This window comes from Pezoporus occidentalis, unplaced genomic scaffold (assembly GCF_034315485.1).
Source record: "Pezoporus occidentalis ecotype Australia unplaced genomic scaffold, CSIRO_AGI_Poc_V1 ctg65, whole genome shotgun sequence".
Lineage (NCBI taxonomy): Eukaryota > Metazoa > Chordata > Aves > Psittaciformes > Psittacidae > Pezoporus > Pezoporus occidentalis.
This window is the reverse complement of record NW_026915998.1, coordinates 1,229,098-1,255,997: the sequence shown is the minus strand read 5'-3', so window position 1 is coordinate 1,255,997 and position 26,900 is coordinate 1,229,098. Positions and strand designations below refer to the sequence as shown.

The 26,900-nt window shown below is 46.0% G+C and overlaps 1 protein-coding gene across 2 annotated transcripts in view; it reads right to left on the bottom strand.

Annotated features, from left to right (window-relative positions):
* Window positions 1-1,762: 1,762 nt before the first annotated feature.
* Window positions 1,763-26,900, bottom strand: part of LOC134175020 (gamma-aminobutyric acid receptor subunit beta-4) — a 72,843-nt gene continuing 47,705 nt past the window's right edge. Inside the window, exons 5-9 of one of the 2 annotated variants that reach the window (XM_062640432.1) lie at window positions 14,843-14,925; window positions 10,513-10,650; window positions 8,702-8,854; window positions 5,672-5,916; window positions 1,763-5,179 (exon numbers count right to left, since the gene is read on the bottom strand). In XM_062640432.1, the coding sequence (XP_062496416.1) occupies window positions 4,802-5,179; window positions 5,672-5,916; window positions 8,702-8,854; window positions 10,513-10,650; window positions 14,843-14,925 (997 nt within the window). In that variant the 3' untranslated portion in view covers window positions 1,763-4,801. Of the gene's footprint in view, window positions 5,180-5,659; window positions 5,917-8,701; window positions 8,855-10,512; window positions 10,651-14,842; window positions 14,926-26,900 lie in introns of both variants that reach the window. The other variant, XM_062640431.1, reaches the window with a different exon arrangement.

Here is a 26,900-nt window from a genome sequence, read left to right as displayed (position 1 = left end):
GGCTGGTTTATGCTTGAAGACATGAATATAAAGGTATATATTTTCCTTTTACCTTAGTAAAAAGCCTTACTTTCACCCATGAAATAGCAGGGATTTGCTAGCAGGGCTCTTGTTTTCCTCTTTTGCTCTTTCTCTCATTCTCTTTTCAGTTCTTAATACTCAAGGTGAAGGGGGGATAGGAGGGGGACAGGTAGGATTACAGTCCCAAGGTCCTAGTTCCTAAAGGTCCCTGAGTGACAGCACTATACAGTATCAGAAAATGAAACGATAGAGTTGCGTTGGCCATGTATATCCTGAGAGAGATTTCATTTCCGTTTCTCCTCTTCCTTCTCCTCCTCCACATGCCTGCCTTAGGCTGTCATGCATGGGAAAGTTGCAAAACGTTCTCCCCCAGTCCAGCTCGCTCAGGCAGCCCGGACCATCCCTCATGCTCGTGTTTGCAGTCTCTGCTAAAAACCACAACCCAGCAAGCAGCAATCTTGACCCAAGCTCAAGCAAACCAAGCCCCAATCAGAATTGCCTCTTGCACCACTACAGTGGAAGTCAGAAGCAGCTCCACTTTGGGACATTCTTTCCTCCCTTTTTCCACATTACTCTCCCTTTACAAAGAAAAGGTGGACAGCAGCGGGCACACGAGCTGCAGTGTGAAAATCCCCTCCACTTTTCCTATGAGATGAACTTTGTACCCACTGCATGAGAAGTTCATGCCTTTCCCCATGCTTGTGGTGGCTTGAAGCCTCTGAGCCTTAAGTATGATCAAAAATGCCTTTTTTTCTCCACTATCTTCTTTCTGGATCACTGGACCTCAAAATGAGACATGGGTTTGTTGTCTTTCTTAGTGGTGGATCTGGACAGCTATGGAGGGTGAAAATGGGGGTGCCACCTCAGTTATGGAGGAGGGCATTTCTAAAGGCCTTCAGCATTCTTCCTTCACCCCTGTATGGGAACATATTTTCTATTACTCATCTGAGACACAGGACATTCAGTTGTTCTCCAGCTTTCTGCCCTGTCACCAGAAATCATAAGACAGTTCCTGAACTGTGAAAAGTCCTGACCTCACACTCTTTGGCAAAGATTATTGTGTAGGACCAAATAGTCCAGATGTCTGAATATATTAAGACTGACTCTATGAAGTAAAACTGACCTGGTAATACCAGGTCAGAAACATTCAAAGAGAGAAGCTAGGATGACTCCTGATAAGAAAGAGAACCCAGCCAACAGAGAACCGAGGCAATAGCAAAGGAGTCTGGCTTCCAGTCCCAGCAGGTGAAAAAATAAGCTGGGCTGAGCTTTTTCCCTGGAAAGCTTTTGGATTGTCTCTATGAAATTCTGGGCTCAATCTCTGATTGAAGCCTCAAATATGAAAGACAGCCCAGCTGCGCCTGATCTCCAGCTGGAGGCCTTGGGCTGTACCTGCAGGGTGCTGGATGGGCTCAGTTAGGACCCTACTCTGTGTGGGGCTCAGTGCCTAAGCAGCAAAGAGCATAGCGGGTTTTGCATCATCTGTGTGCTATTGCTCCTGCTGGTCTTTGGGACCAGTTGAGAGAGCTCTCAGGTCTCTAATTCCTAACACACATTTGTCAGGCTTTTACTACAACTATCAAATTACTGGAGGTCCTGAGTCATCTCCCCCAGCTTCATAATATCTTACCACATGGCCATTTGTTCTCCCTCCAATGGCTATAGGCTTCTTATAACAGCCTCTTTTTTTCCCTTCTCTGGTTCTTACCACCCTTTACATTGCAATCACATGTATAAAGGGTAAGTGTTTAGATATTGTATTTATTCATCAATCAGCTGGTTAGACTCCCCTTGAAAACTGAACCTGCTGATAGGCAGCCTCCATCAGGAAACTGCAGTCATCTGACATGCATATATCCACCTACATTATACTGCTGATGTCATAAAACACAACTTTATGGCTTCCATTAAGACCTTTAAAAGCCATTTCCAAATAGAATTCCACTAGAAAGCGTAAGTTTCTCCATTGGCCAGTCTTTAACTTCCTGTGTATAGGGTAAACAAAATCACCCAATCCAACACTATCATCCAGCTCCATTCACTTTTCAGACTTATATAGACCCATCTAGAACATAAACTATAACAATATTGGGAAAACCCATTTTCAACAGCATCACTCTTGAATATGGAAACCAACAAGAGACTGTTCTGCAGGACAGCTGGAAATAGTCTGATTTAACAATTGTGCTAAAACCTTGGTGAGTCCAAGGAGGCCTGGACCAAATGTGTGCATGCATGAACATGAGAGGGAGAGACAGAGATTGGGAGTGATTGAGAAGGATGGATGCCCTATTTCTACGCTTAGGATTCTGTTAGTAGAAAATGCATAAGACACATTACTGATATAAAAATAACAATACTTATTACTCTGATGAGCCCTGATCTTGCTTCATCCAAGTCAAGGCAAAACTTTTCATGACTTCAGTGCTACTAGCTCAGGCCTATAATGAATGGTTCACATTTTCTGTAGAGACATAAATGAATGAATGAATGAATGAATGAATGAATGAATGAATGAATGAAAAGATGTGCATTAGATGCATCTGTCATCTGAAAAACAGGATTTTCCCTAGTCTCAGAGGATCACTCTGCTCACCCAAACAATGAGAATCAAGGAAAAAAGAAGGGAATGCTAGCAGGAAAATAAAGGTACGGCTGGATTCAAGGCAGTGTGTGTGTCTGGTATGTAAAAACCTCCAACAGGTAAGAACAAGGTTCTCATCTTTACTCCAGGAATGGCAGAATGACCCTAGTTTTAAAGTTTTGCACTTGTGAATTTATTATTTTCATGGCTTTTGTTAATATTATAAGGGATATTATTAATCATCAGTGATTGCCAAAGTGGCCAATAATTCAGTGATTTTCCTGAAAGTCACTGGCTCCTTTGGAAAAAGTTGACCTTGCTGTCCAAGGCCATGTTAGTTACCCTTCTGTACCTTTATAATGAGCACCAGTGGCTGGAAGCTGCTGCAGACTTAGGGGCTTCCATAAGCACTGACAAGCTCAGGATTTTCATTGCAAGCTTCACCCTGCCCAGGCTTTGAAGACTGTTTTCTTCCAGCAGGATGATGCTGCATGGAACTCTACAGCATCCTTAGTTACATCTTCTGCAAGAAGGGACACAGGGTGCTCTTCTCTACACTCCGCATATATTAACAGAAATAAAGCAAGGCCTGATAGAAGCAGTACAGATCAGAGGGTTCCAGCCCATAGTTTGCTTCTGAACTCCTTAGGAAAGGGGATAGCTATAATTTCCAGACTTTTTCATTCCAAAGCACAAAGTTAAATGACAACCACCCTTTCCAGCACCTTGCTGTAGGCTATGGTCACTCAGTGGGCTGGAGTGTGAAGTCCCTTGTCTGGCACAAGGAACAGGTATGGGGGGGAAGGGTTGAGTTTTCAGAGTCCTGCAACTGCCTTTCTCACCAAACTCAGTAAGAAAGATGCAGGGTGGGAAAGATTGGGAACAACCCCTCCTTTCAGGGCTGAATCAGCTTAGTCTATGAGAGATCAGATGCCAGCAGTGAACAGCAGCACTGTCCTGATGCTGACCCCCAAAACCCTCTCTTTCCTCAACAAGTATATATTTGCACAGTCTACCTCCCCAGCTCTGTCTTTAATGCGAGCTGAGACTCCGACCTCCAACCTCACAAAGCTGCAGTGGGCAAACAAAACCCTGCTATTCCCCCCAAACACTGCCAGTTAAATGTCATCTGTGTTCTCTTTCTACAAAAGACGTTACAAAACCCCCCTCCCCAGCTCCCCTCCCCAGAAAACATGCTTGCACGCACACATCCGTGTCTACATACATGCGCACATACACGCACACAGATGCTTCGCACGCACACACGCACTCATACAGGAAAAACAGTTTGCAAACTCCTGAAGGTGGAAAAAGGCAACTTGCAAATGTGCCTTTGTTTTTGATAAGCTCCCTCCTCGCTCCCCCCCTCCCATAACCCCACATTGCCCCTTCCCTCCCAAATAATTGCCTTGTCCTCCCCCCTTCCCAGCTCTTCCAAAATAAATATTCTTTTTTATTTGTTGGTTTAAAAGATTCTTTTAGGCTTGTAAGCAAGAGAGAGGGAGAGGGAGAGAGAAAAAGAAAAGAGAAATCTCATAGCATGAGAATGAACCCCCACCATCTCATGAATCCATGAAAGGATAAATATGAAGGGGTTAAGAGCAGTGACAGAAGAAAGATTAAAAAAATATAACAACACTGAGTAGAGAAAGATGAAATTCAGTAGTGAAATGGAAGTGAGGATAGCGCATTAGTGAGCACAGCCAAGATAACCTATCACCCCACCAGCTTTTGACTCAATTTCTTTAAATCTCCCTCCCCCCCTTTTTTAAAACTTTTTCTTGTTTTTTGTGTGTTTTTTCTTTTTTTTTTATGTCATTTTTTTTCTCTTTTTTTTCTTCCTTTTTTTTTTTTTTTGATTTTTTGAGTGTTCTTTTTTTTTTTTGTGGTTTTGTTTGTTTGGTTTTTTTTACAATGGTTGAAGTCCTTCAGCAGGAAACCAAAATCAAGGCAAACACATCCCTCCCTGAAACCAAAACCCCTCCCATATACCCTTCTCTCCCTTACCCCCCCAACACACACTCCGTGGTTCTACATGTGCTGAAAAGAGAAGAGTAAGCTTAGAATAAATCTAATGAATCAAAGGAATAAATGATAATGATAGTAAAGAGTAAAACCCAAACCCAAAAGACCACAACACTCCTGTGTTGTCATTGTCTGAGTGTCTGTCCCTATCTCTCTCGGAGGCTGCAGGCATCAATTTACATAGTACAACCAGTAAACAAGGTTGAAGAATCCAAAGGTGATTGGAAAAATGATTCGTGACCACTTGTCAATGGTGCTGACATCTGCCAGGTCTGGGATTTTGAGCTTCAGCTTAGATGACCGCCGGCGGAGACGGCTGTTGGCACGGTTGCGGGCTGCAGCATGGTGGGTCAGAGGACCGTGGCGGTCCAGGGTTGGGTGGTGACCAAATCCATCCCGAGAGGCCAGCTGCTTGCGGAACTGGATTCCTGAGCCTTCGAAGGACATGACAGAGTTTCGAGAGTCGCCAACGCTGCTCATCATGTCTGTGGCCAGCAGCTCATTGTTCATCTCCAGAGTGCTGAGGAGGATGTTACCGTAAGGGTCAACCTACAACAGGGAAGACAGACAAAAAGGTAGGGGGCATATCCTGTGTACAAAGCACACACGGACACACCCTCAGGGAGCTGTTTTCTTCATAGCAATACTAGTGACAGGGTCATTTTGTGAGCTCTGAACCTGGACTTTTGCATTTGAAAAGGTGGTCCCACCAGTGCTGGAGTCAAAGGACTAGCCGCGTGTGCTTGCAGCAAACTTTTGAGTTGGGTAGTATGATTTGCCCAACACGGTAGAAATAAAAGCCACATGGGTACATCTGGGTACACCTGCTCTATGCAAGAGGATTGTCTTGATGAGACTGGCTTGAGGATGACGAGAAAATGATCAGGGAGAAAAACATTCCCAGTAATCACCAGACAGGGGAAGTGGAACTGATCTCTCGTGATGAGAAAGGCTGCTCCACAGCTCACCCAGGACTGAATGAACAGTGGAGTCTGAGGTTTCCTGTCGCAACGAAAGAAGGGGACAAACCTGCTCTCTCACCCTCTTCTCCTCGTAACGGTGGCGCTCATTGTTGGCCTTGCCAATCCGTTCACTCTGTTTCTTTTGCTGCCGGGGGCCTCGCCCGAAGAATATGTAGTTGACAAAAGCATACTCCAGGAGTGCCAGGAACACAAAGACGAAGCAGCCCATGAGATAAACATCAATAGCCTTGACGTAAGGGATTTTTGGGAGAGTCTCCCGCAGGTGGGTGTTGATGGTAGTCATTGTAAGTACCGTGGTGACCCCTGTAAGGAGAGGGTAGGTGCTCAGTTATGAAGGTGGGATGGTTTCCTGAAATGCCAGCCTCAGTTACCCTACCCCTTTCTCCCAGCTGGACAGCCTCAGAAAGGATGGGATCAGTGCAGCTGGGAAGAAAAGTTCCATTATTTGTAGCCCAGCTGCCCAGTGCGAATCACTGCAGACTACAAACCAGATGCCAACAGTGGGAGAAAATGTCAAAGCTGAGTATCATCAGGATGATGGGCACAAATATCCTCTGGACCTTGGTTCTTTAAATCCTCCCTGATCTTCCCTCTTTGCCTCAACATGGTAGGAAACATTCAGTTTTGCTTTCAGTCTCTCCCAGCCTCTTCTCCCTTTTTTCTACTTCATGAACCCATCAGGTTTCCCTACACGCTACTGAATGCCTCAGTATCCTTGACATGAATTTATAATTGGCTGTGTCTTTCCAATGCCATGAATAGGAGATAGAGTGAAGAGATTCCCTCTTCATGGTGCTTTCTTTCTGTGCCTACATCATAGGCTTCTGTCTACATCCTTGACCCCATCAATTCCCACCTTCCTCTCACCAGCTTTACCACTCACTACTTCAATTATAATCTATACACTCTATAGAGGTATAGATTATAATTGAACCACTCTATACATGGTTCTCATGCTCTCCTTGTTAGGTCTAACTCATATTTCCTGCACCTTAAATAAACTTTTCTTGGTCTCACTGAACACATTTTCCCCATCTACTCAGTCTCCAAGAGCCTGGTGCACCATAATTACTCTCATTGCTTCAGTCTTCCTCGATTTCTTCTCAGCCTCCTTCCTTCTCTGGACTGTCAGAGTGGCCTCAGATCTGTCTCTTTGACAGTCTTCTGCCAACTTCATTAAGATGGCAATGAGCCTTCATGCTTCTTTTGGGCGCAGTAACTTTCCCTCTTCAACCTAATCTTCTTTTCTGACTTCTCTAGCTCAGCTGTCCTGCTTTTCTTACTACCTTGCTGTTCTCTTTTCTTCTAGTGTCCCTCCTCCTCATCTCTCTTTTGGCAGCTCTCTTCATCTCCATGACCTTAATTTGCTATTCTGGTCTCAGCCCTACCTCTACAGTGATGGCTCTCAAACCTCCTTGTGCATCCTGGACCTCTGCTTGTCCTGTTTCCTTTTCACCCTCATGGACTCTTTAGTGTCATACCTGATAAAAGATTTAAGATTTGAAGAACTAATAGTCTTCAGTTCACAGAAGAGTAAACAGAAGTGAGATATATTTTTACTCACAGAATATATTATTTTGTCTATATTTAGACAGTAGTCTAAATATCCAGAAATCTGGGGAAAAGAAAGGTGGAATAGAATGTTACCCACATCTCCATTAAGAACTGGGCAAGTTGCAATGGAGACTTTGGACAAAGAAGAGCTTTTTGATTGAATAAGCAGGCAAACCTGGAGATAAAGCCCAGAGGAGGCTGTGGAGTCTCCTTCTTTGAAGCTTTTTAAGGACAAGTTATATAGAGAGCTGTCAGGAATAGTTCAGGGAGAGCTGTTACAGCTCTGATCTACAATGTTTTTCTTCTGTCTTCTCTTCTGAATCCAGATGTCAGCAGAAATTCAACAGCTGTGCATCTCATGTCCATCCTTCTGCTTGTGCTTTCACTGCGCCAGCAATGTCTGCCGTGGTCTCTTTTTTCTTACCTCAGTGATTATACTCTTGTCAATGCAACTTACCTTTTTAATTTACCATGTTGTCGTTTTTCCCTCCCTGCCTCCCTGCTCAGCCTCTCCAAGCAAGCACAGCCAAATCATCTATTTTATATCATTGTATAGAACATCCCTCCTTTGAGTCTTCTCAAACTCTGTCTTCTCCTAGAGTCAATTTAAGCCCCCAACCTTTTCTGCAGGACCTGGCCTCTACCTGTGCTTGATTGCCTCTCCAAGCTGTTTCCCTCTCACAGATGAAATCCTTCTCCCTCCTTGGCTCTCCTATTTCCTCTGAACTTTCCAACATGTTGCACAGCCCCATTCTCATATGCCAGCCATCCCCCCTTTCTCCTGTTCCTTCTCCAAAATCCTCAACTGCAATCCACCCCCATTTCCCTTCTGTTGCTTAAAAGACTTCATTTATTTCCTCTTTTAGGAAAACATTCCTATTTAGGGGAACATGTGCTTAAGAACTCAGACTTTAACTACTGTGCCACATTTGCCTTGGTTATGAAGGTCTTCAGCTACGAAAAGTGTCTGTATGGGGCTTAAACTATCATGAAAACGTGTAATGCCATTTCCTTTATGGCTTTTTTTTCATCTTTTAGCCATTCACTCACCATCTTTCCTACTCTTTGGCCACCCACCCTCAGCATTCATCATCCAACTAACTGATCCTGGCACACCCATTGGCCAAGAGGTGCCCAGATTTCTCTTAAGAAAACAAGTACAAAGCAGAGTGAAGGAACTGGTGGGCTCATGGCATGTCACAGTCTTACATGTACAAGAAGCTACGACCATTTATGCTTTTGTTATAGAGTTTAAACTTGCACCCACGGAAATTCATGGGAGAACTTATACTGATTCACATAATACAGATGGAAGCTTGGGGAGTACTGATACTTCTGAACAGAAAAAGCAGCTTTTCTGGATAAAAATTTGCTTTCAGAAAAAAATGTAATTCTTTTGGGATGACAAGCTTAACAGTCCTATGTGGCTTTCTTAGCTGCTACCTCATGAAAAAGGAGTATTTTCTTACAGATGTCCTAGCTGATCTCCCTCAAAAAAGCACCTTCTACAACATATAAAAGAAAAGGTACATACCCAATGCCACTCGTGCAGCAGAAGCATCATAATTGATCCAGAAGGAGACCCAGGACAGGATGGTGATGAGAATAGATGGCATGTAAGTCTGCAGGATGAAGTAACCAATGTTCCTCTTAATCCGGAAACTCAAGGATAAGCGCAGATATGAACCTGTCAATGAGATATTAAAGGGAGATGTTTGAGAGGAGGAAAAGGCTGTATTTATGGTAAGAGCTTAGGTTAGAAATTGAAATTTTATTTGGAAAATGCTGTCAAGAGGCAGGGATAATAAGAAATTTCTTTTTTTTCCTTTAGTTATGCAGACTCATCAGTTTTTAGAAGGGGGCTCTTCAGAGTCTGCTCAGATGGCTCAGAATATTAAGAAGAAAGGAAACTCTACATAAAATACATTATTATATCAAACATCACTGGAGAATGTCTGTTCAGTACTGAAAATGCTATAATAGTGTGTGCCAATTTGACACAGGCTTACACAAGAGACTTTAACCCCATATCTAGATGCAGTGAGATGATTTTCTAATGTTTCATGTGCTAACTTTGCCTCCAAACAGCAATGAAGATCTGAATCATATTTTTCCCTAGCTGTTCTAAAAATGGGTTATGGTCAGACTGGGTAAATTCATATGCAAATAGAGTACTGTTAGTTAATCTCTAGGTCTTTCTTAATTCTTTCTAAGTTGTTGCAACTTCTTCCTTATCTTTTTCCAAACCTAATGAGGACACTGATATTTCTACAGTTCTTTCATTGCATCAGGGTCATTCAGACAGGAACAAAGCAGGACCTCTCTTATGGCTGTGAACCAAAGTCCAAGTCATTCCTCCTTCCCCTAGGCAACACAGCAGCCTGAAACATGGGTGTAATCATGAGTTGGCAGTGAAAATAACAAGACAGTCTTTAATGACCAAGGAAGTAGACTAGGAAAAAGAAGGTCATGTTTTCTCAACATTATATGCCATTTGCATAGCTTGAACACAGTATTCCATCAGTCTTTCCATGAAGGTCTTACCTATTTAGACTGCAAATTTATTTTGGAGGAGCACTACCTCTTGTTGCAGGTCTCTAGATCACCAGTGCAATGGCACCCTGCTCCCATCATGCCCCCGAGGCGCTACTGTAGCAACATCACCATCTGCCACCACTGCTGATAGGCTGTGATTTCATGGCATTTCAAAAATTGTCCTATTTAGCAGGTGTGTGGCATGCTGCTTTGGCAGTGAACTCCGTGCCAGATCAAAGTGAAGACAGCAACCAAAATCCAAACCCTTCCAACTTTCCAACTGGCAGTATGTGAATCGTCCAAGGTATTCTCTCCAGATCTTTTAATTGCCATGCACAGATGGGTTTGCATCCTATCACAGACCACTTGCTTTTCAACTGATATATTCTTATGCTTACTGTTGCACCTACAGTAGCTTTGGGAGCAAGTTGAAAACCACATGATAAGGTAAAGGCTGAGAATCTTCTAAAGAGGTTCTGGTTTGAGCTCGATTGGTGTTTTGACTGTTCTGACTAAGAAATGAAAACAACTGCAGCAAAAAAAAATGTTCCCAGAAATGTCTGAAGAGAAGAAGAAAAAAAAAAAAAAACCTAAAAAAAACCCAAACCAAACCCCAAAAAAACTCAAACCAAAAGAAATTTGATGATTTGTTGAGCACAGAAAATGCCTCTTTTCCAAATGAATGTGACCCTAAGCTGAAGCCTAGATCCTAAGTTAATGCCTCAGCATCTGAAGCAGGGGAACAACCACACTGATGCTGATCAGCAGAAGGTTTGCACATTCCATGGCATCCCTTCAGCAGAGACTTACCGGTGGTAAAGACCACTTCCCTGCTGACCAGCCTCTGTTCGATAATGGTGAACTGGGGCAGCTCTAGCACCTCCATCCCCGTGACAGCAGAATCATTTCCTTGCCAGAAGAAGACAATGTCATCAACCGTGTAACCATCTGCAGAGATGAAGCACAGAGTGAGAACTAAGCTGACAAGCTGGAACTGGTAACACCCCCATTTTCACTAAGTTATCTGGAAGAGGATCCAAAGGGAGCCCCACACCATCAGATAGCAGGCATAGCTCCTCCCTGCTGACGTACTTTTCTTCTTCAGCTGAGCTTGGCAGTACAGTCCCCAGGGGAAGACAGAAAAAGTAGTCAGAGCTCCCACTTCAGGCTAGAATTCACTAGAAAAAGGTGAGAAGTGGCCAGGCCTTGACTCGCCACTCAATAATCTCCATTGCTGATATGACAGGGACTTGTGCATCGGAAGCCTGTCAAATGCACCAAACACGGCATTTTGGTTTTTAAAACCTGCCTCCTTTTACCAGAAGGGGGAGATCACACAACACATTCCGGTGGGGACAAGGTAAACAGAGCATCTAGGTGTTAAACATTCCCAGAGAGGAAAAGATCCACAACAGCAGCTGAAAAGAAAATTGAACATGAGAAAACCTCCTTCTTCTAGGTACCATCAGTCAAAATTTGGAGCAGAGTCTCTGAGATCAGGGGTTGCTTTTACCGTGTGCTGGCTGAAAAAGTGCTAATAGAAGAGAGGGAGTCAGGCTGGTAACACATACTCTTCCCATATGTTGCGGGGGAATGTATGTCTCAACTCAGTCAAGGGTACAGCATCTTACCAACCTATACATGCCAGACAGGTGGAAGTGCTGAGGAGCCCAGAGCCACAGTCCCAAGAGAAAGACTCCTGAGATGTTCTAGACTTATAGGGAATGAGGCCCAGAGGATGAAATCAAGCAACTCCCTTCCCATCAGTGTGATGTTTACAGCCCTGCCCATTGCCTTTGTGAGCAAGGATTCATCTCCACTTAAGAATTAATGCTGCTTGTGGCAAGCTGGGTTTTGAAGCACTGTGGCTATTGCTTCACAAGGGGTGGCCTCTTAATCTAAACAAAGTGCAGAGCTGCATAGGAGAACTTCTGTGTGCAAAGAAGCAGTAATATATGTACAGGCTTTGGTATGGCACAGTGCAAGGCTTCCTTTAGAGCATGAACTTCACCTATGCCCATAGACCACTTTAATTCACAGCCTGCACTGCAGCATGGCAGCCTTGTCCACAAGCCCTTGCAGCAGAGAGGCAGTTGGCTGGTGATACTTAGCAAGGATAACAGCCACAAGAGAGCTGGCACCAAAACCAGCACCAGTGGGATCTGGGGAATGATGGGTTGTTGAATGTACCATGGAGGAGATATTCTTCTACCCAGCCTTAAGAGCCAAGGGATATCACAGATCAGAGCTGAACCTTTGAGGGTGGTGTAAGAAGTGGAGAAAGAGATGAGAAACCTGGTCTGATCTCATAGCTGACCCTGCTTTGAGCTGCGGTCTGGACTAGAGACACCCGGAGGTCTCTTCCCAAACTGAATTATTTGATGACTGTGTAGCCTCCAAACCCACATCCTGTGCTCTCAGTCATTACTGCGCTTATTCATGGGTGCTAAGAAATAATAATGATCTTCCAAATGCCATGCCAGATCTGCTTCTGATGTAAAACAGCCAAGCCAGGGCTCCACCTCCTCATCTCATGTCATGACCCTGCTCCCGTGGCAGTGAGTGGTAAAGCACCCACACCTATGAGCCCACAGAGATTTAGGACCCCTAGGTTATCATGTCATCTGCCACAGACATTGGGCTACCTCAGGGTGTTGCACTGCCTCAAGTACCCCAGCTTTGTGCACAGGACCTGGTATTTGCATCATCTGTGAAGGGGAAACTGCAGCATCTCACCCAGAGCACCAAGACCAAGTGTGGCAAGCAGCAAGAAACAGCCACTCCTCCAGCTGGTTGCTTCCAGCAGATCAAACACTCTCAGTCGAAAACATTGTGTACGATTTTACATTTGAATTCATCTGGCTCAGACTTTCAGACTCTGGTGGTTGTTCCGAATTTGTCTAGGAGGTTACCAAGCCCTTTCCACCCAGCACTCCCCCTCTGCAGAGGTGCGCCCAGCCTGTAAACAAGTCACCTCTCTACCTCCTTTGCAGTAAACAAATCAGATTGAGCTATTGAGGTTTCCCATTGCAAACCATCTGCTCTAGCCCTTGAACCACTTTCCAGCATCTTTTCTCAACCTCTTCTGATTTCTCAACTTCCTTTCTTTCTTTTCACACCCAAACGTAGACAGAGCCCCTTTCCCCAGATCACCAGCAATGTATTCAGAGGCTAATTGATGCCCTGCTCTGATTCATGGCTCCCTGCTTTATATAACCAAGACGCACTCCAGCCCTTTACAAGAGCCTTCCTATAGCCCCTCCAGCAGCGATGCTCTGGGGTGCCATCCCTTTATCATTCCCCCAGGTCAATACCCATGGGGGTACAAGTCCCTCAGAGTGGCAGCCTGGCCTGTGCTCCTGCACCCAGGCACAGACCTTTGCATTTAGCTGCATCCAAATGAATTCTGGATGCATTCAGATCAAGAGGTATTCATAGATGCAGCAAGTAAGCCATGTGGACTGCCATCTTCATCATCCACATATTTAAAAGCAGTGACTTCAAATTTGCTTCCTGATCTGCAATGAAAATGCCAAATTACAGTAACTAATTTTAGGCTATCTCGCAGTTAACCAGTTCTATTCCATTTATTCCATGACCTGCTGGTATGGGGTACCCTTTTCTGTATCTTTTTTTTCTATTATGGCATTACGCAATATGAAATCAAACATGTTTTTCAGGAAGCCATTTTTTAAAGTGATTCGAAAGGGAAAGGTTGCTCAGTCTATAAATAAATGCTTTGCTTTGATTTCTAGCTTTAAAAAGAAAACCAGATTTCCATTTTACTTTTAAAAAGCAAAAGAACTTGCACAAAGACAAGGCATTTCAACCTGGAATATCATAAAGTGTTGATATGACATCTTAAAATGTCAGATTAACAGCCTGTTTGCAGCCTGCCTCATCAGGGTTTTTGTTGAATCCTGGCACACAGCTAGGCAGGGGTATGGAGTAAGGACGATTTGTGGGATGAAGGGATAGGATCAACAAGCAGTGCCAGCACTGGCTCATCTCCTGCAGGTAAGTGTCCTGAGCTACAGTGGAGAAGAAGACCCCAGCTGTCTGCTGCTGCTTTCCAAATCCAGCACCTCTGTATCATGAAAGGGCTATTTTGGTGGGTTTGGGGTTTTGGGGTTTTAATATATAATATTTGTATGCCAGCATAAAAGGACTGTTATTCCAGAGCTGTGTGGACTTGGAAGCAAACAAAATGGAGCCCTGCAGATTCCGAACGTGCAAGTGTGTAAAAGACAAAAGCTCTGAGGAAGGAAACTATTGAATCTCTTCATCTCAGCATGGATCTTAGAAATATCGTAAGGAAACATAGCTTTGACTAACAAATTGGCTTGACATGTCCCATTAAGAACAAAATCACAACGTGGGGAACTGTGGGTAATTCTCTGCCTTCTGTTTTCTTGGTTGTACGGTAAACTATTCTCAAAATGCTAAGGAGTGCCAGAAATGACATGTCATTAGTGCCTCCAGCAGGACCTAATTTACATCCCATTACCCGCCACGCCAAGTGCTGTGCATCCCGAGCAACCCGAGCGAGCGGGAGCAGGAAGGGGGCTCCCAGGCACAGGCAGGGCTGGGAGGCGGCACGGCACCTTCCAGCTATGGATGCCGTGGGACCTCTTTTATGAAGAAAGCAATTCTCTGATAATCACTGCTGAAACTGCATCATCATTACAGTGAGATCTGCTGCTCTGGACTGCTCCTGTGGGGATACTGCAGTGCATGTTTATGAGGGAGAGCCGGACCTCCTCCACCAGCACGGTTGGAAGATATTTTCCATAAGAGCCAAGGGAAGATCCAGGTGCGGGAGGGCTTGGTTCCCATTTCCCAAGCAGAGCAGGGCCAGCCATGAGTGAGGGTAGACTCTCAGGGATTTGTTAGGCTTCCACCCCCCTTCTGAGGGTGAAAGTGATTTTAATGCCCAGCCTGCTGTTAGAGCTCTGTTGTCCTGGGCATTTCACACACAAGGTCCCTTCAGGATGGAGTTTGAATTAGGGACCCTGGTGCTGCTGCAGGAGGGGTAGCCCATAAAACACTTGGGCGGCATCCCAGGAGCAGGATGCTGTGGGTTGGACTGGGTGGCATCAGGTACCCCAGGTGGCAGAGGATGGGCATGAGGCATACGCACAGCTCTCGATCTCCAGTGTGCAGTTCTGCTGGTCCAGGGGGTACCTCCGCAGGTCCATCATGCAAGCGGCTGTGGTCGTGATCCTAAAAGGGGAAGGGAGAAGAAAAAATCAGTTGTGTTTTTCCTTAAAAAATATAAAATAAAAAAAAAAAGAAAAGAAAAGAAAAGAAAAAAGAAAAAAGAAAAAGAGAAAAAGGAGAAATGAAAGGCAGACGTGAAAGTCAGGCAGCATTTGGGGCTGCTGTTTCCCTGGAAACCAGGGAGATCCATGGTGGGAGGTGTGCGGGGCGGGGGGCTGGATGCTGCTCAACCTCAACTGTATGGCATAAACCCTTCGTGACTCACGTCAGCAAGGCAGTATCTCTATTAACAGGGTGGGGAGGGATTTGTGTTCCTCCTCTGTCTCTCCCTTGAGAGAGACAAAGAAACCAGAAGTAGGCAGAGCGGGGAATAAGAGAGGCATGTCAGTTTGTAATAGGGAGACTGCCAATACATGCCCATAAAACCAAACAGGTATTGATTAAATCACCCAGCAGTGACCTATGGAGAAGAATAGCTGACCACATCACCTTTCCTCCTGATTTGCCCCAATGACCTACCTACAGCCTTCTCCCCTCCACCCATGCCCTCTCCATCACACCCACTTTGGCACTGCCAAATCCAAAAGCCCAGACCCCACAAGTGCAGGAAGAGGACATGAAGCAGGGACAGAGCAAATCCACATCTAACTCACCAGCTTGGCAACGTTAACAGACTGCCCCTGTTTCTCAAATATATTACTGCCCTTACTCCTTAATGCAGTTTTCTTCCTGTGCGAAGTATGTGCGCAGAGTACTGAAGATGGGGGAGAGATTGGTGCATTCCCCCCCTCCTTTTTTTTCAATTAACCATCTGGAAGGCATTAATCAAGCTACACATTTTTTTACTATGTAGGCATAACCAGTGAACTGTTAACAAGAAAGCTTTATCTTCTGAGCCCTGTGGCTTGGGAGAGAGAAAAGGGAGGGGGAAAAAAGGAAAAGCAAGAAAGCGGAGAGGATGAGATGGCGAACCAGCAAAAAAGGGGAGAAAAAAAGAGAAAAAAAAACACCAATGGCAGAAAAAAGAGACCAGGAAGAGGGAGAGAATGGATGAAGCTGGACAGAAAATTGGAAAGGGTGGGGTAAAAAGGAGGGGGGACAAGCACCCCCAGTGGGGCAGCATCATCCCATGGATACCAGGGCAGGGGCTGCACAGGGCAGGCGAGCAGCCCCGCAGAGCTGCTGGCTCTTTAAGAAATCTCGTGTGCTAAATTTATCTCTCTGCTGTCTGTGAAGTCTGTTTGTAGGAGATGAAGCCTTGAGGAGAGCCTTTGCCACTGCCTGCTGTGCTATAAATAGACCCGAAGAGACGGAGGGAATTTATATATATCCTCACTGAGTCTAGATACAACACTGCAACTGCCCTCTCTCCGGGCAGGGGGCCCAAGTGAGCTCTTAACCCTTCTATCTGTAATGCGGTTGGGGTGGAGGAGAAATCTCGGAGGGGGAGAAGGATAACGGGACATGAAGCTCTTAAATATTATCACCATGGCTTTGGGATTGCATGCATCGGTATTACAGCCTCCCAGCTTGGCACCCCTAGGAAGGCTGCTGGAAACACAATACCTCTCCCACCCTCATCCTCATGGGCAGGGTAGGTGGGCACAGGAGAGCACAGTGGAGACACAGACCTGAAGCATCCCTGGGGGGAAGCTGCACCTTGCCCAAAGTGGCAGGTGTAGAGTCTGTCCTGGCCAGGCACCGAGACCAAAGAGTCATCCACGGGCATGACTCATCCCCCTTTGCTGCACAAGGCATATACTATATATATATATATATAGTACTGCACCCATGGGAAATAGCAGTTACAAACGCATTTTCCTGTTTTCCGCAAAGTGCAAGATGCAAAAATGACATTTTTCCACTCCATTTGTGCAACCCTGCTGGCTAAAACCTTTCCACAGTGTCCACCCCAAAACTGCAGCCTGGCTGGTTAACTTGGCCCCACAAAGGACATCCAAAGGAAGCCTTTTCTGGTTTGAGAGGGACCCTCTTGCCAGGATTTGCTTATCACCTGCAGTGCTGGTTGGAAATGCAGAGCACGACACAGTGAGCTATGGCTACCACACTCCATGCGCCAAATCCTGCTCACAGTAGCAGCCAGCATAAATCCAGAGCTACTCCAATGATTTTTGCAAGATCACACCAATTTATCTCAGCAGAGATTTACATCAGGGCAGAATTTAGCCCTGCTGGTTCAAAAAGAAGAGAATCTCAGCACAGGTAGGACAAAAGGGAGAAAAACAAGACTAAGAAAGCATCTGTGCTCAAAAGGCACACAATTTCTCTTTTTTTTTCCCATTAAAGGGCAGGCATATCTGCACTGTATAGTTCAGCATCCTCCAGAGATACCTCAGTTACCTGCAGGTAATCTGCCCTTATAGTGCTCCTTAGGCAGGTGAGACCTGGGACCATGTAGTTTGAAGGATTTGCTCTGTTTTCAGAGTAGAAGTTGCAGAGCCACACACCAGGAAACACCCGTCTGGAGCAGTTCAGCTGTGGAGCAGTACCCACAGTGAGGTGTGCCTGGCAAGCCCAGGAATGCCAGCACCACAGGACCACATGGATGTGGGACTCCTGCAACATGACAAGATGTGAGGGGTAGGTGGCCTGGGGCACCAGGCTCAGCTCAGGTCCTGCCTGTGGGATTCCTAAACTCTGATGAACCAGCTGTACTTGGGATAAAGCTAGCGGCATCCCAGAGAGGAAGGGGGTGTTTAATTCTTCAGACTTCAGATGTCAAAAAGCATCCTGGACACCAGCTTCCCTTTGCTGTACCCTGCTTGTGGTCCCCGAGTGACCCACAGCACAGCACCTGCCACTGTTGGTGAAAGGTCCACCTATGGCCCTTGTGACTGACCCAACATTCACTTGCACTTAGGTCAAGAGATTTCTCTAGCTCCTTTGGTGGCTGTGACTATGGGCAGGTGGGACTCAAAGGGATGAGGGGTTCCACACATTTCTCACAGCCAGAGGGCAATGGAAGCAAAACTCAGGCTCCTCAGTGACCTTGTGGGGCCACAGGACCAACCTCTGCCTCATGCTTTGATGGGTATAAGTGTATTACCTTGTTACACTTTGAGCTGTTGGGAGATGTGTTTGCTTGGCACATAGAAGACAGCATGGAGAAAACTGGATGGAGAGCTGGATGGTGGGGATTTACACTAGGGAGCTCCTGCGTGTCTCAGCAGGGTTAACAGGCAGTAAAAGTGGAAGGGAAGTAAGAGGGAGAAAAATGAGGAGAGGATCAAAGAGCGATGATGGCATGAGCACTGATGGAGGAGGCAGGAGTGGAAATGAGCGACAGTAGAGCAGATAGTGAGGGACAGGAGGCCACCAGGGTAAGAGAATACAGGAGAGGGATATGTGGAAGCAAGGGGTAAAACAGCCTGGGGGAGGAGAACTGAAGAAGAAGGAGAGGTTAAAAGACAGAAAGCAGAGGAGGAGTGGATACTCACTCTGTGAGAAAGGAGATGAGGAGACAGAGAACAAAGCATCACTCTGTAAACAGCTCTAGACAGAGCACGCTGCCTCCAGAAGACACAACCAAAGTGAAAGGAAGCAGGGAGCGCGGGGGCCGGAGGGAATGCCAGGGAAGGATGCCACCTTCCCCGTGGCGTTAGCAAGAGGCGCTGGCGCCCAGCCAGGCTGCATCTTCTCCCTCCCCCTCCTCCTCTCCAGCTCCTCTACCCACCTCCCTCCCTTTTCAAACTCAGAAATTTGTGTGGTGTGAAATCTCCTCTGCTTTGACGGCGATTCACACAGACACTGCATCCGAGATGATGCGCACGATGCGCACAATGAAGGGGCCCTGCTCCCTCCAGCCTCTGCGCCCAGCCACCACCTCCACCTCCCTCTTCCTCCCACAATCTCTGCGCACCTCATAGACCTCCAGTGCAGCCCCCTCACATGTCACAACCTTTACACCTCCTTCCCCAAGAAAGACATTCATGCTCTTGCCCTCATCCTTTCTCCTAGGTCCGTAGGCAGTCATACTATTAAGCAGCCAAGTCCTCACTGCTCTGCTACTTTGCTGCACAACTGGCAGGTGGACACAGTTTATCTGGGGGACACAGGCCTGTGGAGAAACTGGGGGGGCAAAAAAGGAATATGTATTCATGAGATGTCAAGCAGCTCTGCCAGACTGTGAGCTGATGGAGATCCCTCTTCTCTGCCAGCACACAGTGGATCCAAACAAAGATGCTCTGGAGAGTATCTTCAATCCCAGGAGAGGTTGAGACAAACCACCTCTAGAAAAGCAGCCATGAAGCTCTCTAAGTGCTAGATCTCTATTTGCTACTATGAGGAAAGCTCTGCCCACTTAAAGCTTTTGTTGACAAAGCATTTGCTGGCACAGAAAGGGTAATGAACCTCACCCGGCTGTCCCTCTGCCTGCTCTGCAGCTGAACTCAGCAGCAGCAGAGGACTGTCCCACCACAGCTGCAGCTCAAAAGGGAATGCTCAACTTCCTGCAAATAGAAATACTTCTGTTCTCCACAGATACTTCAATCCTCCGACATGAACACCACCAGCCATTTCATTCCCTCTCTGGCTCTCCACATCACTGTTTACTTATTAATGGCTTCTTCTGTCTTACTTAGAATGATTATATAAATTCACACAGACTGAGCATCATAGAGCTCCAAACTGTCATTAAAACCTGCCATGGTTGAATGTCTTATTTCCACCTCCTCCTTATTCTGTTGCTGGCTGCCTCCAAGGTAACTGCACTTTCAGCTCCTGCCTGAGTCAGATCTCTCTCTAACAACTTCAGCTCTATAGGCCTTCAGCCACCCGTTCATCCTCTAGATCATTTCCAGTGTCTTGGGAGAACCAAATTCACCAGCTACAAGTGTAAGGAGCAAAAAATTACTTCCCCCAGATAGAATCTGATTTCAAACTCAGTGTGTCCAGACTCTTTGAAGAGGACTGGGTGGGTGAGAGGGAAGGACTATTACCTTTGAGGAATTCCTAAAGCAAATGGCCTCCCATTTCCCTCAAGCTCATCCCTGCAAAATAAACTGTACTGTTTGCACCATAACTGCATCTGTACCAGTGAACTGACCGCACCTGCAGCTGGTTTCTGGAGCCAGTGTCAACTGATAAGGAACAGCCTTTGTCTACACTTAAATTCTTACTCTCCAGAAGAAGCGTCTGGCTGCATGCAAAATACCCATTATGCATGGTTACCAGCCTCTGCGGTGCTCCAACTGGGAAATGCCCAAGAGACTGTTTGTGGACACAGACAAAAACAGGAAACAAATTGCCTATGTGGGCCACTGATGTCCAGTGCCCAGGAACGTTCCCTGACACCTTTGGCTTCAAAAGGATGCTGCCGAAAATTCTGTATGGATGAGAATAGGAGGAGTATAGCAGAAATATCCCCACTATTGCTTTCCTAATTCAAGGAGAGACAGAGCTAGCAGTTCAAGCACTTACCTGCAGTTATGGATTAAGTGTCATTGCACAGGGACTAACACAAACACTTCCACAGCAAAAGATAAACATTTTCTTAAGTTGCTGGTTGCAGCTTTTTGGATTTCAGATCTCCCAAGAAGCTGAAGATGCTCCTGTCCCCCCGGGATACAGACTCCCAAAGCTCACAACAGTTTGTAACAATAAGGTGAAGGGATGGAAGCAGCTCGGGTTTTGCAGGACTTGTGCAGGCTAACCCCATGGGGGAAGTTAGACTTGTAAGGGAATTCTGGTGACTAAGAGCAGAGAGAGAGGCAAAAATTGCTGTTTTGCTGACCAGGGAGAAAAAGAAACCCAGACAAACTGATTATTTTTACTCTGTACATTCTCCAAATCAGCCATAAAAACATGCTAGCAAATGTCACCTTCTGCCTGGCAGTAAACACAAACTTTGAAGGGCCTGGAGGGATTTATAAACCCGTGGTGAATTCTGCCGTTCTTTTAACACTGCCTGATCTTTGCAGACTCCTGGAGGTCATGTTAGAACCAAGAGCAAGGCAAGGATACAGAATATTTTCCCCTTGTGTCTGCTTGCCTAAAACTGACTCCATAAGCCTTGGCACAATCCTGCTAAGGTCACTCTGTTTCCAAAAGCATCTGTGCTTGCATAGGCATCCTTTGACAAATAACAGTGTGTGCTGCACTCAGATGGGCAAGGAAAAAAAACCTCTTCTAAACTAGGGTATCAGTCATTTAAATCACCCATTTTTCAGGCCTGCAAAGTTGCCTCGGCTGCAAGGTTTTGCTTTTCTACCTCTTTATTCTATTCCAGATGTGCTGTGCATCTGGCAAATTGTCAACTGGACTGGGGAACAAGAGGGACCCAAGTGGAATATGTTTTAAGAGAGATTTGTTTGTTACAGTTGTTTCAGGCAAGAGTGGCCTGCACTTCACAGAGCAGGAGGTCTCTTCCTTCAACAGCATCAGGCTGGGATGAAGTTGAATTAATAAAACAGTAACTCACAACATAAATCTGTGGGATTTGGTGAAGAATTGACAAGGCCCAAGGATGGGTTTAGACTGATGGCTGGGATAGGATAAGGAGGAAGACTAAAGAGATGCTGCCAGGGCGAGCCAGCAGTTTTGAGCACCCAGGTGATTTGTGAGGAGACAGTGGGAATTAGCTGTTTGTGGATACTCCTTGACCTCAATTTCTCCTAACAAACAAGTCAGACTTATAGGAGATGTAGCACAGGCAGCAATTCCAGCCAGGCCCTGATGATGTTTACCTCTGTTCTTACACCACTAAGGATGGATAAGCAGCTCTGGCTTGCTGCTTTATCCTGTTTCAGTGAGCTCCAATTTCTTACGCAGTTTCTGAAATATTCCTCAGCTTCCTTCCAGTATTTCCAGCTAAGTTCCCCATTCCAGCCCTGGGAATGAAAAATATAGAAGGGGATCTGCCCTTAACCTCAGCTGAAGAGGTGAGTTCCCATTTAAATATTCCCTTCTCAGCCACCTAATGAAGACTTCTCTGACCCCCGTATCTTTGTGGGAGCTGGCCCAAAGCAGAGCAATGTGATGGGAGCCAGGTAAGGCTGCAGGACCAGTTCCAAGCGGCTGGCTGGATGTACACAAGCCAGACTCTTCTCACCCAGGCTGCCAAAGGAGAGATTTCTATTGTCTTTGCCTAACCTGCAGAGGGAGCAGGCAGAGCTACTGGAGAGAGGGTAGAGCCTGAATCATCTCTCACATTTCCAGAGAAACCTCTCTCAGGGAGGGAAAAGAAGCAAAAATAGCCAATTTCTTCCCTTCTGGTCTATTTTCTGGGGAAATTAAAATTGCCAAGTGGCTTCAGCACATGAAAAACTCCTCAGTCTTAACCCATCAGGCCACCTTCTCTGCAGAAAATCAAGTAACACCTATGGAAAGAACAAGGACATGCTTGCAAACTGCAGGTGTCAAGTGAGACAGGAGCAGGAGAAACCTTTCTATCAGCTGGAGAAACCAATAATCCTGGACTGGGTCCTAGGGAATACAATACAGACAGGGCTGGGTCATGACCAGGTCAGGCAGGTTGGAGATGGGACATGTGAAGAAGTCTCTGAGATGAGCTCCAGCAGAGCACCAGCCATGGGGCACAAGGTCTGGCCCTTGCTGCAATGTGAGGGCTGATGTCCCCTGGGAGCCACTACCTTGTGGGGAGCAACTGACTGATGGGAATGTACCCCATGAAAAGCAGAAATGAAGCAGATACACCCAGCTTCCCTCAGTCTGAAACAGCAAGTTTTGAGCTATTTGAAGGATGCCAGGTTCTCTCCCCTTTAAGTACTGAACAGGTATTTACACTTACGAGGACAGCTGGGGTCTGCTTCCCTAAGACAGCATGCACTGGGCTCAGAGCCCTGATACGCTTCTGCACCTTTGTATGCATCCGAACTGCCTCATCTCTACAACACACCTCACTGCAGTGACAATCATGGACAGGAACTAAAATATCACAACACATGCACATGCTCCCCACCACCACCTTCGCAGGAGGAGATCCCTCATTCTCCCTGCACAAGATTTAGTCTCCGTCATCAAATTCCTCTGCAGATTTTCAGTTGCTCAGTTTACATTGCCTGGGCTCCTCGCCAGCCAGGCATTGCATCTCGCTTGCTGTCCACCCAGCTTTGTGCCTGCTTCCCAGCATCCCACTCCCCCTGTGAGCTCAGGGATGCAGTCTGGGTTCCTCAAAGCACCTGTTTTGCTGGAATCTGGTTTTATCCCTTCATCATTTCAGTATGAAACCAAATAGCCCCAAGATTTCCCTGAAGCATCTTCTAAAGCTGGTTTCAAATATGATTTCAAATTTCTGCATGAGAATTTCAGCATTGTTACAGTTGTTTCTATTTTTAGCTCTATAGCAAAATACTGATGACATCAGCATTTGATAAGTGTCAGCTTCTTTCACTACCAAATGGATGCTACACGGTCTAGAAAAGGAAATGAAAGTCTCAGATTGGGATGCATAGCTTGTATGTAAAGCTTATTGAATACTGTGGCAGGAGTGGACCAGTCTCTGGAGGGCCAGAGAAAGCCTCTGTGTTACTCAGATGTTGCTTATGGTAGTAAAGCAGTTTGAAATAGCAAGGAAAATATTGACAGAGGTGAAAAATTCTCTACATAAAATTAGGAGTGAAGCATCAGCAGTCTCTGAAATGCTTTTTCTTAAAAGAAAAATTTCACCCTAATATTTATTTTTTTTTTTAAATTTGATGAAACCAATGCAATTTCTGGCAAAAAAAAACATTGGAGGAAAGATACATGGAATTCAGCCAATGCTACCCAGCTCTTCTTCATTATTTCATCCACCTCCCTCCACCACCCATAGCTGATTGATTTGTCTTTGTGGGTAGCTCCTGTAAGCCTCCCTTCACGCTGCAGACTTTTCACATCATTTTAACACTTTCCTGCTGTATGCCACACCTGACCAGCTCTCCTCCTATGCTTCACAGACACTTCTAACTCCTGCAAGGTGTTTGGGGGCCAGGTGAGCTCATGCCACCTTAAAACCTCTATCACCTCTGCCAGTCTGCATCATCCCATCCCTCTTGGTGTTTGCAGAGGCAGGAATGCCCTTTGGGCTGGATCTGGGCTCCAGGCCCCTGTTTGGGCTTTTGGGATGTATGCCATCTGCTAACTCATTGGGGAAAGCGGTAGGGAACTCCAGTCCTGACTGCAGCCCCGCAGCAGCCCAGCATCACCACCCCAGCACAGCTCACTGCTGTTTATGCATTCCTTTTGTTGAAGACCTGGCAACCAGCTTTTAATCCAATCCCAGTGGGAATTAATTCTGGAGTAAGCTCTTGTATTGCACGCTTTCCTAAGATGTAGCTATATTACATCTGCTGCACTGCCTTCATCCATTAATTTGCTAATTCTACCAAAAACAAGCGTATGCTTTCCTGACACACAGCTTTCACAATGGAGCGGAGTAGAGGAATAAAGGGCTTTATTTACTCATGCAAACAAGTTATCTGAAGCCTGATCTCATTGTCGCTAAAGTCAGAAGCAAAATACCCATTGACTCCCGTGAGAGCTAACTTGGACCTTGGGGTCTGATCCAGAGCTTGAGCCTGATCCTGAACACTTGGTGAAGGCAGGGGCCTGCCAGGGTGTCATTCTCGCTGGTCTCTGACATCAGAGGCTGCTGGAAAGAAAAATGACTGTTGTACCACAAATAGCACGATTGAGTCACTTTGCTACAGGATCAGCTCAAAGGAGGGGGAAGTGACTGGCAAGAAGATATCAGGAGAAGGAGCAGGGCTGTGCTATCTCCTTCAGAGAAAAACAAACAGGCGAACAAAGGAAAAGGAACAGAAATTGCCCCCTTTGGCCTTCTTCCATCAGAGCAACTCCATTTTATGAATCCTCCTGAAAAACGCAGGAAAAGACAAGAATAGGCTTCAAAATACAGGAAGGACCTGCACTTTTATTCCTGTTTGCAAGACAAGCGTGGGTGTCTTTTTGCAAAGATTAAGGGAAAGGTGAATATTTAATGACTACTTTCATACTTGCTCACACCTGCCATGCATGTGGCTGTATTTTTGAATAGGATCGCAGTTATTTGCACCTGCAAAACTGGACCTAATATTTCTGTTGTCAGCGAAGTCACAGATGCACGAATCAGTACAGAAAGCAGCCCTAGAGAAATCATTGTTGATACCACTATGAATAAAGCTAAGAGGGACTTCAAGCATTCAGGGCACCTGGCTTGCACCAGCAACCCCCCCCCCCCCCCAAACCTCAGTGCTTTCAGAACAGTTAAATCCAGCCACCCCAACCTGAAGTACAGCTGAGGAAGAGGAGCTGCAGTTGCTCAGTGCTTTGTCTTTGCAATTGCTGTTTTCTCCAGGGGCAAGAGAGCAGCTTCCAGGAAAACCAGCCAAAAGTTAAAACAACACAGGCAGCCCTTACAATGGCCCTGGAAATAACAGGGGCAAACAGCTGTCATGCTCTTTCTTTTGGCCTGGATGCAGTTTTCCTCATCTGACCCGTTAACACAGGTCATGAGGGAGAGCTGAGCTCTGTTCCTCACACTTCTGGGCCCCATGGGAAGGGAAGGGACTTGCATAGTGTCCCAGCCCAAGAGCAAACCCTCCAAGGACTTCCATTGCCTGCTACCTGTGCTGCAGGGCTCATAGTGTTCATTATCGGAGCTGACTAAATGGCAGCTGATAAAAATACACTGGCATTTCTTCTTCTTTTGCTGGGCAGGTGTGTGCAAAGATTTCCCACCAGCATGGGGGAGGCAGCTTTGCACTCAGGTGGGCTGGCTCAGCAGCAGAGAGAAGCCCGAGTTTAACAGCATTCTTTACATCCTCCTTCCCAACAGGCTGAATTTATGGTCTTACCTACCCCAGCTGGCAGCATCTTCTTGCTTAGCTTTGTCTCTTGTTTTAACACAGTGAGGGAATTTGGGGCAGTTAGCTGTGGGAAGGCTGCTGGTGGGTCAGTAAAGCTGGCTCAGGGTTCCATGGTAGTATCAGCTGAGCAATGTACCTGGCCCAAGGCAAAGAGATGGATGTACCTGTCCCAGAAGGGGAGAGGCAGAACTGGGACAGAGTCAGCAAGTGAGGCTTGTTGCACCTTTTGCTGTCTGTGGGGCTGGAGCAAGAGGCATCCACTGATTAGAAGGGAAAAAAATAGTACATACATCACCCCACATATTGCAGCCTGTCCCTCAGCACCAGCAGTGACTGCTGCTCTTTGGCTTCCCAGGGCTCTGCCATAGGGAAAGCACAGGGCGCAGTCACCTCGCTGCCCTGGCAGGATGATGCCCTGAGCAGCCTCCTACTTTGCTATGCCTACACCCATTCCTACCCTCCCCGAAACATCCCTGCTACTTAAAGAGAGGAAAAAAATCATAACAAGTCAGACTTTGCCACAAAACACGAAGCAGCAGAGGAGCTGATACTGTAAATGGGAAGGGTGGGTGTACCCTCTCTTTGAAGGAGAAAGGTCTTTCCTCCCCCTTTGCTGCACTGGGATGTGAGCCCAGAGCTATCGCTATCATTTGTGAATGTGGAGACAGGTCTAAAAAGCTAGCTGTGAATTCTGGTAGTCAAAAAGGAAAAAAAAACCACCACAAAACAGAAAGGAGAAATGCTCAAAACAGACAAATACAGGGCTGAGAAAAGCATTGCCTAGATTTCAGCTACAGCATCCAAACCCAGTGCTCTTACCTATAGGTGCAAGCTCCCCTTTTAGCCCTCTGTCTCCTCCATTTAACTTTCTTACCTACCCTGGCATCTCCCCATATCCAGATAATGCCAAGCATTGCCACCTCCATCGCACACAAGCACAGCACTTTCAAAGGCTGTGGACTTGCCTACGTTAATTCATTCCAAACACTACAAAAAGCCTCATCACTGAGTACCATTTCCCTACTAGATATCAACTTTCAAGCCCCGATCTTCAGAATTACACCGATAAAGAGACATTTTTCTTTAACTATATAAAAACATTTCTCCTATCTCATGCTCAAAAAAGACTAAAGTGGTTTAACTCAAATGCTA